Below are 13,763 nucleotides of genomic sequence, written 5' to 3'. Positions count from 1 at the left end.
TAAATATAACAGTCTTAAAATGTAAAAATACAAACATACTTAAGATGTACAACTTTAAGACTTCCATGTTTATATATATCCTTGTAAATGTGCTCTCTATTTTCTGTTTAAAAAACACATCCTACTCAAATATTTAATTTTATTCTCATCCTTGATCTGTATTGATCCATGTTTTCTTAAAGGAATTTAATTTGTTTCCTTTGAGATTTTGAAAGGTATCATCTGGTTGAAGTTGTCTTTAACCTGTCATTGTTTGTATTGTCTTTCTTCTTATCACATTACAGCATTATTCAAACAAATATGTAAGAAGTTACCCGTATCCCTGGACCTCCAGGGGTTCCATCTCGGCCAGGTTCTCCAGCTACTCCTCTAGGTCCTGCAGGACCTGGGCCACCACGCTCTCCAGCAGGACCCTAAGTTGGGAAATAACAAATCTTAAAGATTTCTGATTGACTTAGACACTGAATACTTAATCTATAACTATTGGAGTTTTTGGCCTCTCAAGGAGTTTATGTATTGCTGAGTTCTGCTTTATAAAATCATCTGTTTTAGTTTGGTTTTCATCTTGAAGAAAAATTGAGGCAACTATGACTAATATCCCATGCTTACAACCAACATTATCAATTGGACTTAACTATTTTTGTACTTAATTGAGCACATTTAAATATTAGAAGTTCCTTTGGAGCTTCCACCATATGTGCAGGTGAATTTTTTTTATGATTCTTGCAGTGACACCAACATGGCGTTCGTGAAGTAGCTTTCGTTCATCACATAGCTATGGGAGCACTGAAGTAGAGGCTCGAGTCACAGGATGATGATTTGGGGTTTTTATCCTGATATGCTTTCCTCAGATATTTACTGTTCTATTAATGGTATAACATACAGAAGAAATGCCTATTTACAATAATGGTGTTTAGGAGCTGAAGTATTTACCTTTTCTCCTGGGGCGCCATTTGGCCCTGCAGGTCCTCGGAAGCCAGGGGCACCCTAGAAACAATCACAGTTAAATATTTCAGTTTAAAAGATGAAAACGTCTTCATACTCCATGGGTTGCAATAGAGTTATTCTTATATTACTAAGTTCTTTAAACAGGAGGTGGGGATTAATTTAGGGGTAGAGCATTGCTACAAAACAGGTAATGGAGTAAGTTCCCAGTACTGAGAAAAGAAAACAAAAGACAAACCCTAAACTCCTAAACTGTGAAATATCCTGAATCACAGGAAAACCAAACAACCAAATGTACAAACAAAACAGAAACAAGCAAACTAAAACTCTTTCAGATATTAAGTTTAAACTGGACATGCCATGAAAAACACTGGACAGAAGGGCAGGATGGTTCACACTTTAAATCCCGTGTTCACACCTTTAATCTCTTGAGAGACAGAGTTAGAAGAATCCCTAAATCTGGACCAAGCCTGTAGTGAGTCATGATTACAGGCTTTCCTTGTCTCTTAAACTGGTGTGGTGGTCCAAACCCTTAATCTAAGTACTAGGGGAAGCTGAGGCAGGAGGATTGCCACAAGTTTGAGACTAACCTTAGCTAGAGAGTAAAGGTCAAGCCAGAGTAGTCTCTAAGTATGACCATGTCTCAACAAATCAGAAAAAATAATCAAAGGTAACTGTGTCTCAACGATGAAGCGGTTAAAAATGGAAACCTACCCTTTCTCCTGGGTTTCCCGGAACTCCATTTGCACCAGGTTCTCCCGGTGACCCATCTTTGCCATCTTCGCCCTTAGGTCCTGGAATCCCTGGGGAACCAGCTTCGCCCTAACAAAATCAAGGATTGTGACTAGATTTCGTTGAGAAACTTACCCATTACTTTCTCATCACTCGGCAGCTTTCTGAGTAGCTAAGCCTGTTGTCTTAGTACTGACCCGTTCACCGCGAGCTCCTGGCTCTCCCTTTGCTCCATTCTTGCCCGGTTCGCCCTAAAATGAAACAAAATCTCCATGTAAAAACAACAGGGATGGGACTAACAAAATCATAATTAGCCAGATGTTTTAGAGCTAGAGGGAGACCTGTATAAATTAAACTGAGAAGGAGCAAAAGGAATGTCAATATTTGGTTGACAGAGTTAAGCGTAAACTTCCAGGCATTGAAGGAGACACAAACTTACTGAAGGACCTCGTTGCCCCGGTGCACCATTAGCTCCTGCTGGTCCAGGGGGACCCCTAGCTCCTAGGAGTCCAGGAGCTCCAGGAATGCCAGCTGGACCCTAAAAACAACACAAGCACTATCATTAGCTAAGCTCAGACCTTCATCTCTGCTATCTGGTTTAAATAATTAGTTTTCCTGTGTGTGGATGAGCTGAGGGTGGGGCTGCTTACCATTTCACCTTTCCCACCAGGACTGCCATTATTGCCAGGAGGGCCCTAGACATACAAAGTAAGAGAGCATATTATCAGACGTGACAAGAGTGCATGTATTTGGAGTTCTCTGTTTAGAGAATATATTTACTGACAGGTATTATAACTGTAGAGAATATGTTATTTCTCCAACAGCAGCACAGCATATATATGTAGGAAAAGTAATTATGAATTAAGTCAACTAGATACGTGGTCTGAATTACTAAAAATACATGAATAAGAGAATTTTAGTTTTGTTTCTTTTCTGCTTGTTGGGTAGTGTCAGCAACCTGAATGGATGGATAAACTTATCAGCTTGGCTTATCTCTCTCTCTGCTACTTACAGGAGGTCCTTGAGCACCAGCGTGTCCTTGGGGTCCAGGTTCCCCTCTTTGTCCTGGAGAGCCATTTGAGCCAGGGGATCCTGCAGGTCCAACTTCACCCTAAAGAGTCAAATCCCAACATGTCAAGTTTCCTTTCCACTTTTAATAACTAAGCTTAGCCCTCAGCTCTGTTTCAATTTATTTTTCTAATGCTATAGTACTATGGTTATGAACTATAATTAAAACAAAGGATTATTAATTACTGTAAGAACAGAGGACAAAGGTAAATATGGTTCTGCCCATGTTCTAGCTGTTTTCCAGAAAAGACGAAAAGAGTTGAAGCCCTCAGAAGAGATATCAGGATGGTAGAATGCTAGTGAGAGTACATTATGTATCATATATATGCTATATGTTATATGCTATATATTATATACTGTATGTATACCCACACATCTGTATGAGAGGGAATCAAGACAAGATTGGGGTTTTAAAGTTCTCTATAGGGTAGGAGAATGCTAGGACACTGAGGCAGGAGTGGGTAGGTGGGTAGGGAAGCACCTTCACAGAGGCAGGAAGAGGGAGGGAATAGGAAGGTTGTGGAGAAGAAACTGGGAAGGGGGCTAACATTTGAGATGTAAATGACTAAAATAATTAACAAAAAATGAAAGATAAAGTTCTCTGAAGATGAAATATATATTTGATTATTTTACTGGGCAATTTTGAGAGGCAATACAATGATTTTTTTCTATAAGATACTTTTACATTCTTCTAAAGAATTGTATGCTTACCTTAGCACCAGGAGATCCAGGGAATCCTGCAGTTCCAGGAGGACCAGGGGGACCCTAAAAGCAATGTACAATTTACATGTAAGGAAAGTTGGTTAGACTAAACATCTAGAATAATCATCACAGGAAGCCTCCCATGAAATAATATATGATAATCTAAAATACAGAAGAAACTATATATATAAAATAGAGTTTGCCATCCCCACATGAAGATTCTACAGAGAAACATTGTGTAAGATAATAAGGGGTTAAATCTGCAGTTGGAACAACAGGATTCCTATCCACTTTCTTCATAAATCCTGTGAGTTACGGGATATCTACCTCTGAGCTTTTGTACTCTTTACTTCACAGAGATAGTATCACCGTCTATTTTGTATTTCTTTTAAGTGGCATGTCCAATATTGGATATAAAACGCAAGTGCCATACACATGTCAATGAATGACTGAAAATAATGGTCAGAACTGCAAGGAGGCGTAGTTTACAGGGTCAATATCAGTTTGAATTGTATTTTGACAGATATTATCTAGTATTACACCTAGAAATTGTTTTTATTTTCTAGGTTAAAAATAATCCTGGAGAAGCAATATGGGTTTGCTGTCTAACAGTATAATATGGGATGATATAATGCAATGTAATGTGTAATTCACAATCTGGAAGCAATAAGGAACAAAGCAGGATTGGATGCAAAGTTACTCACTGGTTGCCCGTCACTGCCCCGAGCACCATCATTGCCTCGAGCACCCTACAAAGAGAAGTTTGTCTCACTATTTTCTTACTTATGAAAGGTTAATTAAAAGTAACATTAGAGTATAATTCAAGGTCAATTAAACTGAGTTTTTCTCAAATAAATTAGAGGAAGTAAAGTTTGTCGCAAACGATTCCTTCATTACGAAAGTTTAATTACAAGTAACATTAAATCTACAATTCAAGCTCAGTTGAGTTGAATTTGCCTCAGGTATATTTAATTCCACTTATCCATCACACATTTATAGAGTCAGTGTTAGACTTTCGAGGCACCAAATGAGTGACACGCAGCAAGACTAGATTCTGGGTTTTAGAATTGAATTTGATTATATGGCTCTAATGAATGTATGAAACTAACACCCAACGACCATCTAAATTGTGATCAGAGGGAGCAAGGTCAAGGCCTTCCTTTCCATATCGTTGTATTCAAAGCTTGACTGAGCTGAATTTGAAGATAGTTTTTCATTAAAGATCACCCCCCCACGTTCATCTGGGTACACTGTGGCAACACTCACTGCGGCTCCAGGAAGACCTGGTCGACCTCGCTCACCAGGAGCCCCTCTGGGACCCTGCAATGAAAATTGAAAGTATAAGCTTAGCTGTAAACGTGACATGTATGAGAACAGCTGGGAAGAAGAAAGACAATAGGGTTGGATGTTTAATACTAATATTGATAATCACATTAGAGGAAACATAATTACCATGGGGCCAGGAGCTCCGTTGTCTCCCGGAAGACCGTTTTCACCCTAGGGATATGCAAAATGTTACTATTTCATGCAAAAGACACTTTGACATTACAAATATTGTATCATAGAAAATACTAAGAGAAATGAGTAGTTTAGTAACATCAAACTGCTGAATGAATTTGATTTTAATTACCAGATATTTAAGTTCCTGCATTTTAAATGCAGGAGAATTAAACGTGGTATTTGTTAGACACACTGAGATATGCAAACATTTTTTTAAGCCAGATTCTTTGTTATTGGCTTTCATAGAAGATTTACATATGGCTGATCAATGGCTAAATGAAAAGAACAGTTGTGAGACAAATTTGGGTTCCATAAGATAAATTTTAGCATCGTTCCAGACTCTAAAGGAGTTTACTCAGAAACACATGTGCTGCAAGTCACCTTCAATCCAGGAGCACCGGTTTCACCCTTCTCTCCATTGCGTCCATCAAAGCCCTAGAAATATTTTTAAAAAGAAAAAAATTATTAAAATTTGTTAACAACTCAGCATAGTTAGTAAGTTTTACATTGGATTTCCATTGCTGTTTTTTTTTTATTACATATGGCTATCTGTAATGATAATTCAAATCATGTAAAGTATACTGACCTGCTGAGGACATATGGCTTAGCTTTATTTTTAAAAAAGTAAAACTAATGAGAATGTTCAATCTTGTATGATTAGAGAGTTGCCTTAGGTACAGAAGAGGAAAACCTAGTTTCGTGGATATTGTTCATAGGTTGATAGATTTATGGATTGATTGACTTTACCTCAAGTTTGTTAAAACTAAAAATGTTCTGTCCATTTATAAATTATACCTACATTCATGAATACAGGGTTAGCCTTAGGGTCACTTACTCTGTGTCCTTTCATACCAGGGAATCCAGGGATACCAGCTGGGCCTTTGATACCCTAAAGTAATAAACGGGAAAGATGCTAATTAACATTCAAATCAGCATTAAGTGGTAAAATGTATTTACTTTGATGTTTATTTCAACTTGATTATTTGCTTTTTGAAGTTAGAATTGACATACTGTGACTGTTCTAGGTAGTTAATTTAATGAAAACTTACTGGAGGTCCAGGCAGTCCACGCTCTCCAGGTCGTCCGGGTCTTCCTGACTCTCCCTAAGCAGAGAAATAAAGTATACATAAAGGCTTCTGTATGAGGGGAAATGTAGAGCAAGTAGGGAGTAATCTTGTTGGACTGACAATATAGTTGTGAGATCATTTTTTCCAATTATTTATTTATTTAAGATACAGTCTCCCTAGGTGACTCTGGCTGGTGCTGAACTCCTGATCCTTCCAGCCACACCTCTAGAGTTCTGAGATTAGCATTGTCACCTGCCCAGTGTGACATCAGTTTTCTCAATAGAAGAACTGAGGAAGGCTCTCCCACCTTGACAAAAACCTATGGAGAAATTGTATATGTATTTCATGTCCCTGAAGTGTTCATATCTTTCCCAAATCAATAAAAAGAATTTAGCATTGGAAGCTAAATAAGAAAAAAAGGAGAACATATAATATTTATAAATATATGCTTATAAAGTAATGATATTAATATATTGAGTATGTGACAGATGAAGAGAAAAAAAATCCTGGTATTTCTGAAATGAAAATAAAGTGGATCTGAGGGTTCTATTAATTTAGAACTTATCAAATGTTGTATAACTTTGTGAGTACAACACAAAGATTACTACTTAAATGTAATGATAGTATCCTAAAATGTGAAAAATGACTATCTCATCCCACAGTGATTCAGAGATACAATAAATTTTACAAGATTTCTAATGATGATTTAAGTAAAATAATGTAACTCTCTATCAAAATACCCTAGAAGTAATAAGAAGAACTGATCAGCGTTAGACATAACCCATAAGGAAGGTAATTTGAAGCTAGGACATCCAGTTCAAAATGCTGTGGGAATTCTCCCAACCTCCAATCTGAGCTAAAATGTTTGTTGGGTACAGATTTTTTGAAAAGAGTTTGCATTTCTCAGATTCTTCTGTAGTAGATGCATAAATGACAGTTTGTCATTTAAAATGAATGTTGCTCTATTTCTATTCAACCCATAAGTACGTACATCCTTTCCTGCAGGGCCAGATGGACCAATAGCACCAGGAGGTCCTGGAGGGCCCTGAAATAAAAAAAAAAATAGAAACAGAATTAATCAACATTTTATGTTATATCTTGTCACTGTATGATACATGAATTCTGGAAGGAAACCTATCTTTAAAACACTCCTCTGTCCTCATCATGAAAATTACCCCAAATTAATATTATACATTCATTATATTTAAGTTTTAGTGTTGATTAAATTTTAGTAAAAATTTTAAATATCATATATCCATACCATAATAAATATATACATTTTTATTTCTTTATTTTGAGATACTGACTATATAAAAATATAAAAATGTTTTTCAATATTTCAAAATATTGTGTTAAAATAACATTTATTTTACTTTTTGGATGCTTTTATGGCTTGATATTCTGGTATATTCTTATCTTTATCTTTGCTCTATGCAGATGTAAACATACATGTAGGCACAGTGGTAGAATACATATAAGACAAATTTACAGAACCACTAACATGTATTTCCTAGATAGAAAGTTTTCTTATGGCTGAGAAGTAGATCATTTTGGTGGCTAACCAGTCAGGAATATTTAAGATCTTTGAGTTCAGCTCAAACTCCACAAAGAAAAAAATGCTAAATTGTCATGGAAAAATTCAAACATGTTTAATCTATACTCTAGATGAACCAATGAATGATTTAGAAACTGATGATAGAATTCATGTGGGAAATGACTTTCCAGTGTGTTCAGTAATACTTAAGTGTTACTTACTGCAGGACCAGCTTGACCCGGTTCACCAGGAGGACCTTGGTATCCAGGAGAACCCTAAAATAGAGCAGTGGTGTAAATATATTTAGAGTAACAAGAGCATCACTTGAGTAAATTACATCTGGATTACAGTAAGACGTCATGATTAGTGAATGCTGGCAGAAATTGTATTATACTTTACAATGATTAAAAGGTTTTCAGGATCAAAATAATATTAGTATATTCCATTAGTTTTATTTTATTGCTCTGAAATTGAATGGATCAGAACTCAAAGACTTGTTGGATACAAATGTGATATATATTTTAATTTTACTAAAGTTTTAATTGCTAATAATTGTTGGGGGAGTGAATCGTTTATTGGTTGGTATTATGGATGATGAAATGGCTGATTTATATCCATATTTACATTAGCTTGCTTCATATATTTATGAAGAAGAAACACCAGGAGGAACAATACTTACAGGAGATCCAGGATGTCCAGAGGAACCAGGGGGTCCTGGAGGGCCTGGTGGACCCTGGAATATAAATTTGAATGATAAACACAGAATAGACATGCACACATTGCAGAGTGATGTCTATTTACACATGATGCCAATATGTACTAAAACATATACAACTTTATATCTTGTTATCTGATAACACACCTGAGTATGTTTACTTCTGAGATATTTTCAATAAAGACTTTTGCATGAAAACTTTATTTCAGATGAAATTAGAGAGTCAGTCTAGATTACCAATTAATATTAAATGTTAGCTTTAACACTTAAGAAAATTCAAAGGTCAGTGTAAAATGTGATAATAAGCTTTAAAATATTTCATTGATACCTCTCTGGGTTATAAACATTTTTTGGCTAAGCATAATGGGAAAATATCTTCATACTATAGATCTTATGATACAAGTTTCTAAACTAACCCTGTCAGTCAACTCTAGACCTCATAGCTATGTTGATAAACCACAGTCATGTTGATATGAAGATTTAGATACAAACATGAATCATTATTCATGGGACACTCACAATTTAAAACAAATCGATTATTCAGAAATTCACACCAAACTAGAAAAACAGATTTATCCTATTTTTATATTCTGATAACAATATTTTAACTTAATTTTAAATTATCTTTCTGAAATGTCAATAAATTGTAGTTCTATTTAGTGTTGTTAATCTTACAAAGGAGGGTTGATAACATGAGTGTAATAATAACTAATATTCCGAAAAGTAATTGGTTCTCCAATTGGTTTTCAAATTGTTTAAAAATATTCTTTAGAAAAAATAAGTATATATATTTCAACTTCTTTTATACCAATAACAATAGTCTTCTATAGACACCTTGGATCTACTCATAAAAGTTCTTTTCTTTAATTTTGAGAGCCACAAATATATTGCCACATTGTGTTTATTTATGCTGATACTTCTAGTATGTGAAGTGAATTATAGGCTTCAATAGTGTACTTTCTGAGAGCTAATTCCAAAGCAAAAGTCACCAACGTAGGTGACGTTAAATCCAGCTTTCAATGCTTTTCGCTCTTTTTTTGTGTTATTAAATATCTAGCCCATTTAGACCATTTTGAAAATCCTTTACTTAAAAGGTAAATAGGTATTGTCTAAGGTAGTGGAACATAAAATATGAATGCGTTCTGAAAACATTAATAATAAATTTAAACCTTGAGGAAAAATGGACTGTAATATTGAGCATTCATTACTTAAACTATCGTTTAGAATGTAAAGTCACTGAACAAGAAGGAAAGGAAGATGCTGAGATGGTGAGAAGATGAGAAGTAGAAGCACTAACAAAAGTACACCCAGTTGCACAGTAGACAAGAAAAGTATGGACCAGAGCATGGTGGTGTGATAGGCCCTGCTACAGGTGGACCTTAGGAAGAAGCAATATGGAAGGACAAATCACCACAGGGAGGGAATGAGTTAGGATAGAAGAATCACAGATAGGTTGCTGTTTTCTCTTCCAACCTTGGTAGTCAATGAACATTTTTGTACAATTGCATGATAATATTGTGTTTCCAGAAGTAAAAGCAGTGTGATACTTGAAAATGATCAGAAAAATTTGTACTTACAGCTGGTCCAGGATAGCCACCCATTCCTCCCACTCCAGACTTGACATCATATGAGTCGAATTGGGGAGAATAATTCTGTATCAAAAGGGTCAATCAAGAACATAGATCAGATCACATTAATAGAAGGATTCTAGCTATTTTCTAAACCATTTCAAGTTAGTGCATGCAATATCTACTGTTTGCTGATATTTCTGCATGCCCTATGTGATATGTATATCTTATTTATTCTGCTGTCTATGACTTTAAATACTAGACACACTACAGAAATTCTTGCTTATGTAATTTATGGAGATTTTAACCAACTGTATTAAATAAAAAGTGTCCTCTTCAATTTGGCTTCCAAAGCTATTACTGAAACCAATATTTCTACACAATTATTATAGCATTATATATAGAATCATCGAGTATTTGAGGACAAAATAACTTTAATAACTTTGAATTAACATAATCCAAGTCTCCAACTAACCATGGGTAATAAATTTACTTTTATAAGAGGTCAATAAAATTATATATATATATATATGCCATCTCATTTAATATAATAAAAGCTGAAATGCCAAGCAGTCATGAACCACTGTAAACAAGAAAACAAGTCAGAAAGGCTTAGAGCTTGCTTTGGGTTCTAGGGCTAGCTAAGTTTTATTTGATTTCTAGGATGCTCCTTGCTGCTGAATTGTTTTGGAAAAAAAACCTTTTATAAATCATACATACCGGTTGTATAGTTTTCTAAGTTCCCTTAAACTCATACAACAAAGCTTTACAATATTTATCTTCTTGGTTATCTTATTTTATGTGCAGATCGATTCGTTGCCCTGACTCAGAAGAAACAAAGGTGTACTCTGAAGGCTGAACAGAAGCATGGGCTACCCTGTTTATCCGAATCCAGTAGGCAGTTTTTAGAGCTGCTTGCTGTTTAGGGCCTAGCCTCAAAAGTCTTTGCCATTGGTGCTAGGGTAGGATTAGGGAATAGCTTAATAATACACTTTCTGAATACTCAACTATTTTAGGAGCTAATAGTCTGTTTATCAAACATGGTGTGTACAACATACTTATATTAAGGTATTGGGAATTTTAGAAGGAAATAGTAGCAATCATATTTCATGGTGACAGTGGTGACTTTTAAAACTCTTAGCACATAGAAGCACTAAGCTAGGGTTTAATAAATATAAAAATAAACAGAGGATAGAAGTTGCCATTGTGAGATATAATATAGGGCAAACAAAGACAAAGTAAGCCACGTATTAGAGAAAATTTTACTTTCTTATATTCTTACCTGGCCACCAGTTGGACATGATTCACAGATTCCAGGGGAGCCAGGAGGACCAGGGAGCCCCGGTTGTCCTGGAAGACCAGGGTCGCCATTTCTCCCAGGAATGCCAGGAGGACCCTAACAAAATAAGGAAAACAAAACAAAACAAACAAATATATATAATATATATAAATTCAGAATCATTATTAGGAATTTGTTTCTATGCTTTATCAAATTAATTGTCAGTACAATGGGGTTAAGTATATTTCAAACTAAGTCTTATGGATAATTGAAGTTTATTTTTATTTATATCTTGACAAACTTTTTTTTAATTGAAAGAGGGTTGAAAACCTGCAAACTTGGGAAAACTGAATCTTTACATGTACAGTAAGACTTTCAGTGTGAGTTTGGATCATTTTCAAATATGTAGGACAGAAGAAAATTCAGAATGATGAAAATTCAGTTGGAACAAGGAAAATCAGCCTTTTATAGACATGTCATCAACAACTATTGTCCTTGGGGAGACGTTACTTACTGGATCTCCCTTGGGGCCTTGAGGTCCATGACCATCAGGAATGACAGGAGCCTATAACATGTAAAAAATATGGAGATGTGTAAACTATGGCACAATTTACACCTTTATTTCTTAATTCTGATTACACACAATCCCCTCCTTTTTGTTAAAAGTGGCATTATTCATTTGTCATGGCAATTTCTTTCAAGCCTTTATACTATAGATGCTATTTATGTGTTTAAATATGATTCTTGAAGAGTTAATATATGCTACAGACTCACAGGTGTAGAAGGCTGTGGACATATTGCACAACATTCTCCAAATGGGATCTCTGGGTTGGGGCAGTCTAGTGGCTCATCATCACACATTATGTCATCACAGAGGACAGATCCCGAGTCGCAGACACATATTTGACATGGTTCTGGCTTCCAGACATCTCTAGACTCATAGGACTGACCAAGGTAGTTGCATCCCAATTCATCTGTGGGAAAATAAATGAGAAGATAATGGCATTTAAAAATGTTTTGACAAAATGTGCTTTTGTTCTTGGTTATGCAGTAATGACTATTTACAAAGAAGAGTCAATGTGAAGACGTTTGGAGCAATTTCCTTCTTTAAGAAGAAACAGCATTTCCCCTCTATAATTTCTATGTACCAAAGCACTACAGGTTAACATAAAATTGGCACATCACAATTTTTCAAAAATTGTTTTTACTTCATTTACATTAAAAAGCTTAACAACAGTAGATATAGCACAAACATTCAAACTCTTGTTTATTATTTATGCAGCTGGAAATAAGCATTTTTACCCAATTGCTATCCTATGTTCTAATAGCAGATGGGAACATTCAACTAAAAGGATGCCTTTTGTTACTAATTCTGGGACCTTCTGGTTTTTATTAACCTACTCAGAAATTCATGGAAAAACTGAGCTAATCTTGGCAGTATAAACCTTTTCCATATGGCCCTGGGAGAATTAATGAAGATGATTGTGTGTTGAATATCACTGCTTACTCTGTTGAACATTAGTGGGTCAACATTATAACCCATATGTATTATATATCATATAAGAAGAAAACGTTTTTCAAATGCCCAAAGTGATACTTTAAAACAAGAATTGGCAATGAATAAGTAAAAATAATCAGGCAAGTATGAATGATGGCTTGTGCATTTGTGGCTTACTATGGCAAGAGAAATAGCTTCAACCAAAATTTTAGACTTGGTTCTTAATTATATATAAGAAATTGTAATTTCAGCAGTCATTGCAGTGAATCAACTTAGACCATGCCAAAATCAAACCTGGTCTGAATTCTTGAAGTGTTAACTGTGTAGTATGTATGGTTAAATACAGCTTGAAAATTATGATGATAGTTTGCCAATAATGAATGAATGTTTTCAAACATCTGCAAATAATTATGAACATAAACAATGTCTTGTTGAGTTCTTTTACATTTTCTCTTTTTTGTTTTCTTTGAAGTCCAATAGTAATTTAAAATTTCTGAATCCCTATCTTCATATTTAGATATTTTGAATATTTTGATAAAATAATAAATGATAAATAATATTTTGATAAAATGTTTTAATAAAATGATAAAATAAATATCATATTTTGATATTTTGAATCTAAAACTTTACCATTAAGAGAAATTTCATAACATCCATTCTCTACAGACTGTGGGGTTACTTCAACTTCTCATTTATATATGTGGGCCATTACTATTTTAATCATCCTACGAAATATCTAAAGCTTCTGGTAAGAATTAAGACTCAATTTTTTGTCTTAATAATTTACTAATTTAACAGCCAATCCAAGAGAAAACATGACAGTTCCATTGACATTTTCAATAGGGAATAAAGATTATGAAATCAAACCAAACTAGACCAAGATGAGACAAGCCAATCCAAACTGTGTCAGGTGGCAAAGTAGATTTCAATCCTCCTGTGTCTGACAGGACAGCTCTTCCTAAGGGTTTAAAGAACTCAACTTCATTCTCAGTGATTTTAAACGCTAAATACTAAACTGGTTACCTCAGAGTCATTGATGTAGGCCTTTCTGAGGTGCTGTTTTAAAAAAAGAGCTAAGTTCTAACCCCATTTGTGTATACCTAGAACTGATATTTTGTATTGAAGAGAAACATAAAGTGCTGAAATAGAAGATTA

The 13,763-nt window shown here is 34.9% G+C and overlaps 1 protein-coding gene across 1 annotated transcript in view; it reads right to left on the bottom strand.

The window, feature by feature from the left end:
- Col3a1 (collagen type III alpha 1 chain) overlaps positions 1 to 13,763 on the bottom strand; it is a 35,725-nt gene that overhangs the window by 14,411 nt on the left and 7,551 nt on the right. The window contains exons 2-22 of the mRNA XM_032901060.1: positions 11,885 to 12,084; positions 11,625 to 11,675; positions 11,114 to 11,227; positions 9,841 to 9,915; positions 8,228 to 8,281; positions 7,770 to 7,823; positions 7,006 to 7,059; positions 5,997 to 6,050; positions 5,783 to 5,836; positions 5,329 to 5,382; positions 4,900 to 4,944; positions 4,714 to 4,767; positions 4,152 to 4,196; positions 3,457 to 3,510; positions 2,690 to 2,788; positions 2,328 to 2,372; positions 2,117 to 2,215; positions 1,875 to 1,928; positions 1,660 to 1,767; positions 934 to 987; positions 315 to 413 (exon numbers count right to left, since the gene is read on the bottom strand). Coding sequence (XP_032756951.1) covers positions 315 to 413; positions 934 to 987; positions 1,660 to 1,767; positions 1,875 to 1,928; positions 2,117 to 2,215; positions 2,328 to 2,372; positions 2,690 to 2,788; positions 3,457 to 3,510; positions 4,152 to 4,196; positions 4,714 to 4,767; positions 4,900 to 4,944; positions 5,329 to 5,382; positions 5,783 to 5,836; positions 5,997 to 6,050; positions 7,006 to 7,059; positions 7,770 to 7,823; positions 8,228 to 8,281; positions 9,841 to 9,915; positions 11,114 to 11,227; positions 11,625 to 11,675; positions 11,885 to 12,084 — 1,520 coding nt within the window. The remainder of the gene's footprint in view (positions 1 to 314; positions 414 to 933; positions 988 to 1,659; positions 1,768 to 1,874; positions 1,929 to 2,116; positions 2,216 to 2,327; positions 2,373 to 2,689; positions 2,789 to 3,456; positions 3,511 to 4,151; positions 4,197 to 4,713; positions 4,768 to 4,899; positions 4,945 to 5,328; positions 5,383 to 5,782; positions 5,837 to 5,996; positions 6,051 to 7,005; positions 7,060 to 7,769; positions 7,824 to 8,227; positions 8,282 to 9,840; positions 9,916 to 11,113; positions 11,228 to 11,624; positions 11,676 to 11,884; positions 12,085 to 13,763) is intronic.

Source organism: Rattus rattus, chromosome 4, assembly GCF_011064425.1.
Source record: "Rattus rattus isolate New Zealand chromosome 4, Rrattus_CSIRO_v1, whole genome shotgun sequence".
Taxonomy (NCBI): Eukaryota; Metazoa; Chordata; class Mammalia; order Rodentia; family Muridae; genus Rattus; species Rattus rattus.
Note: the sequence above shows the minus strand (reverse complement) of the source record. Positions and strands in the feature narration are given on the sequence as shown.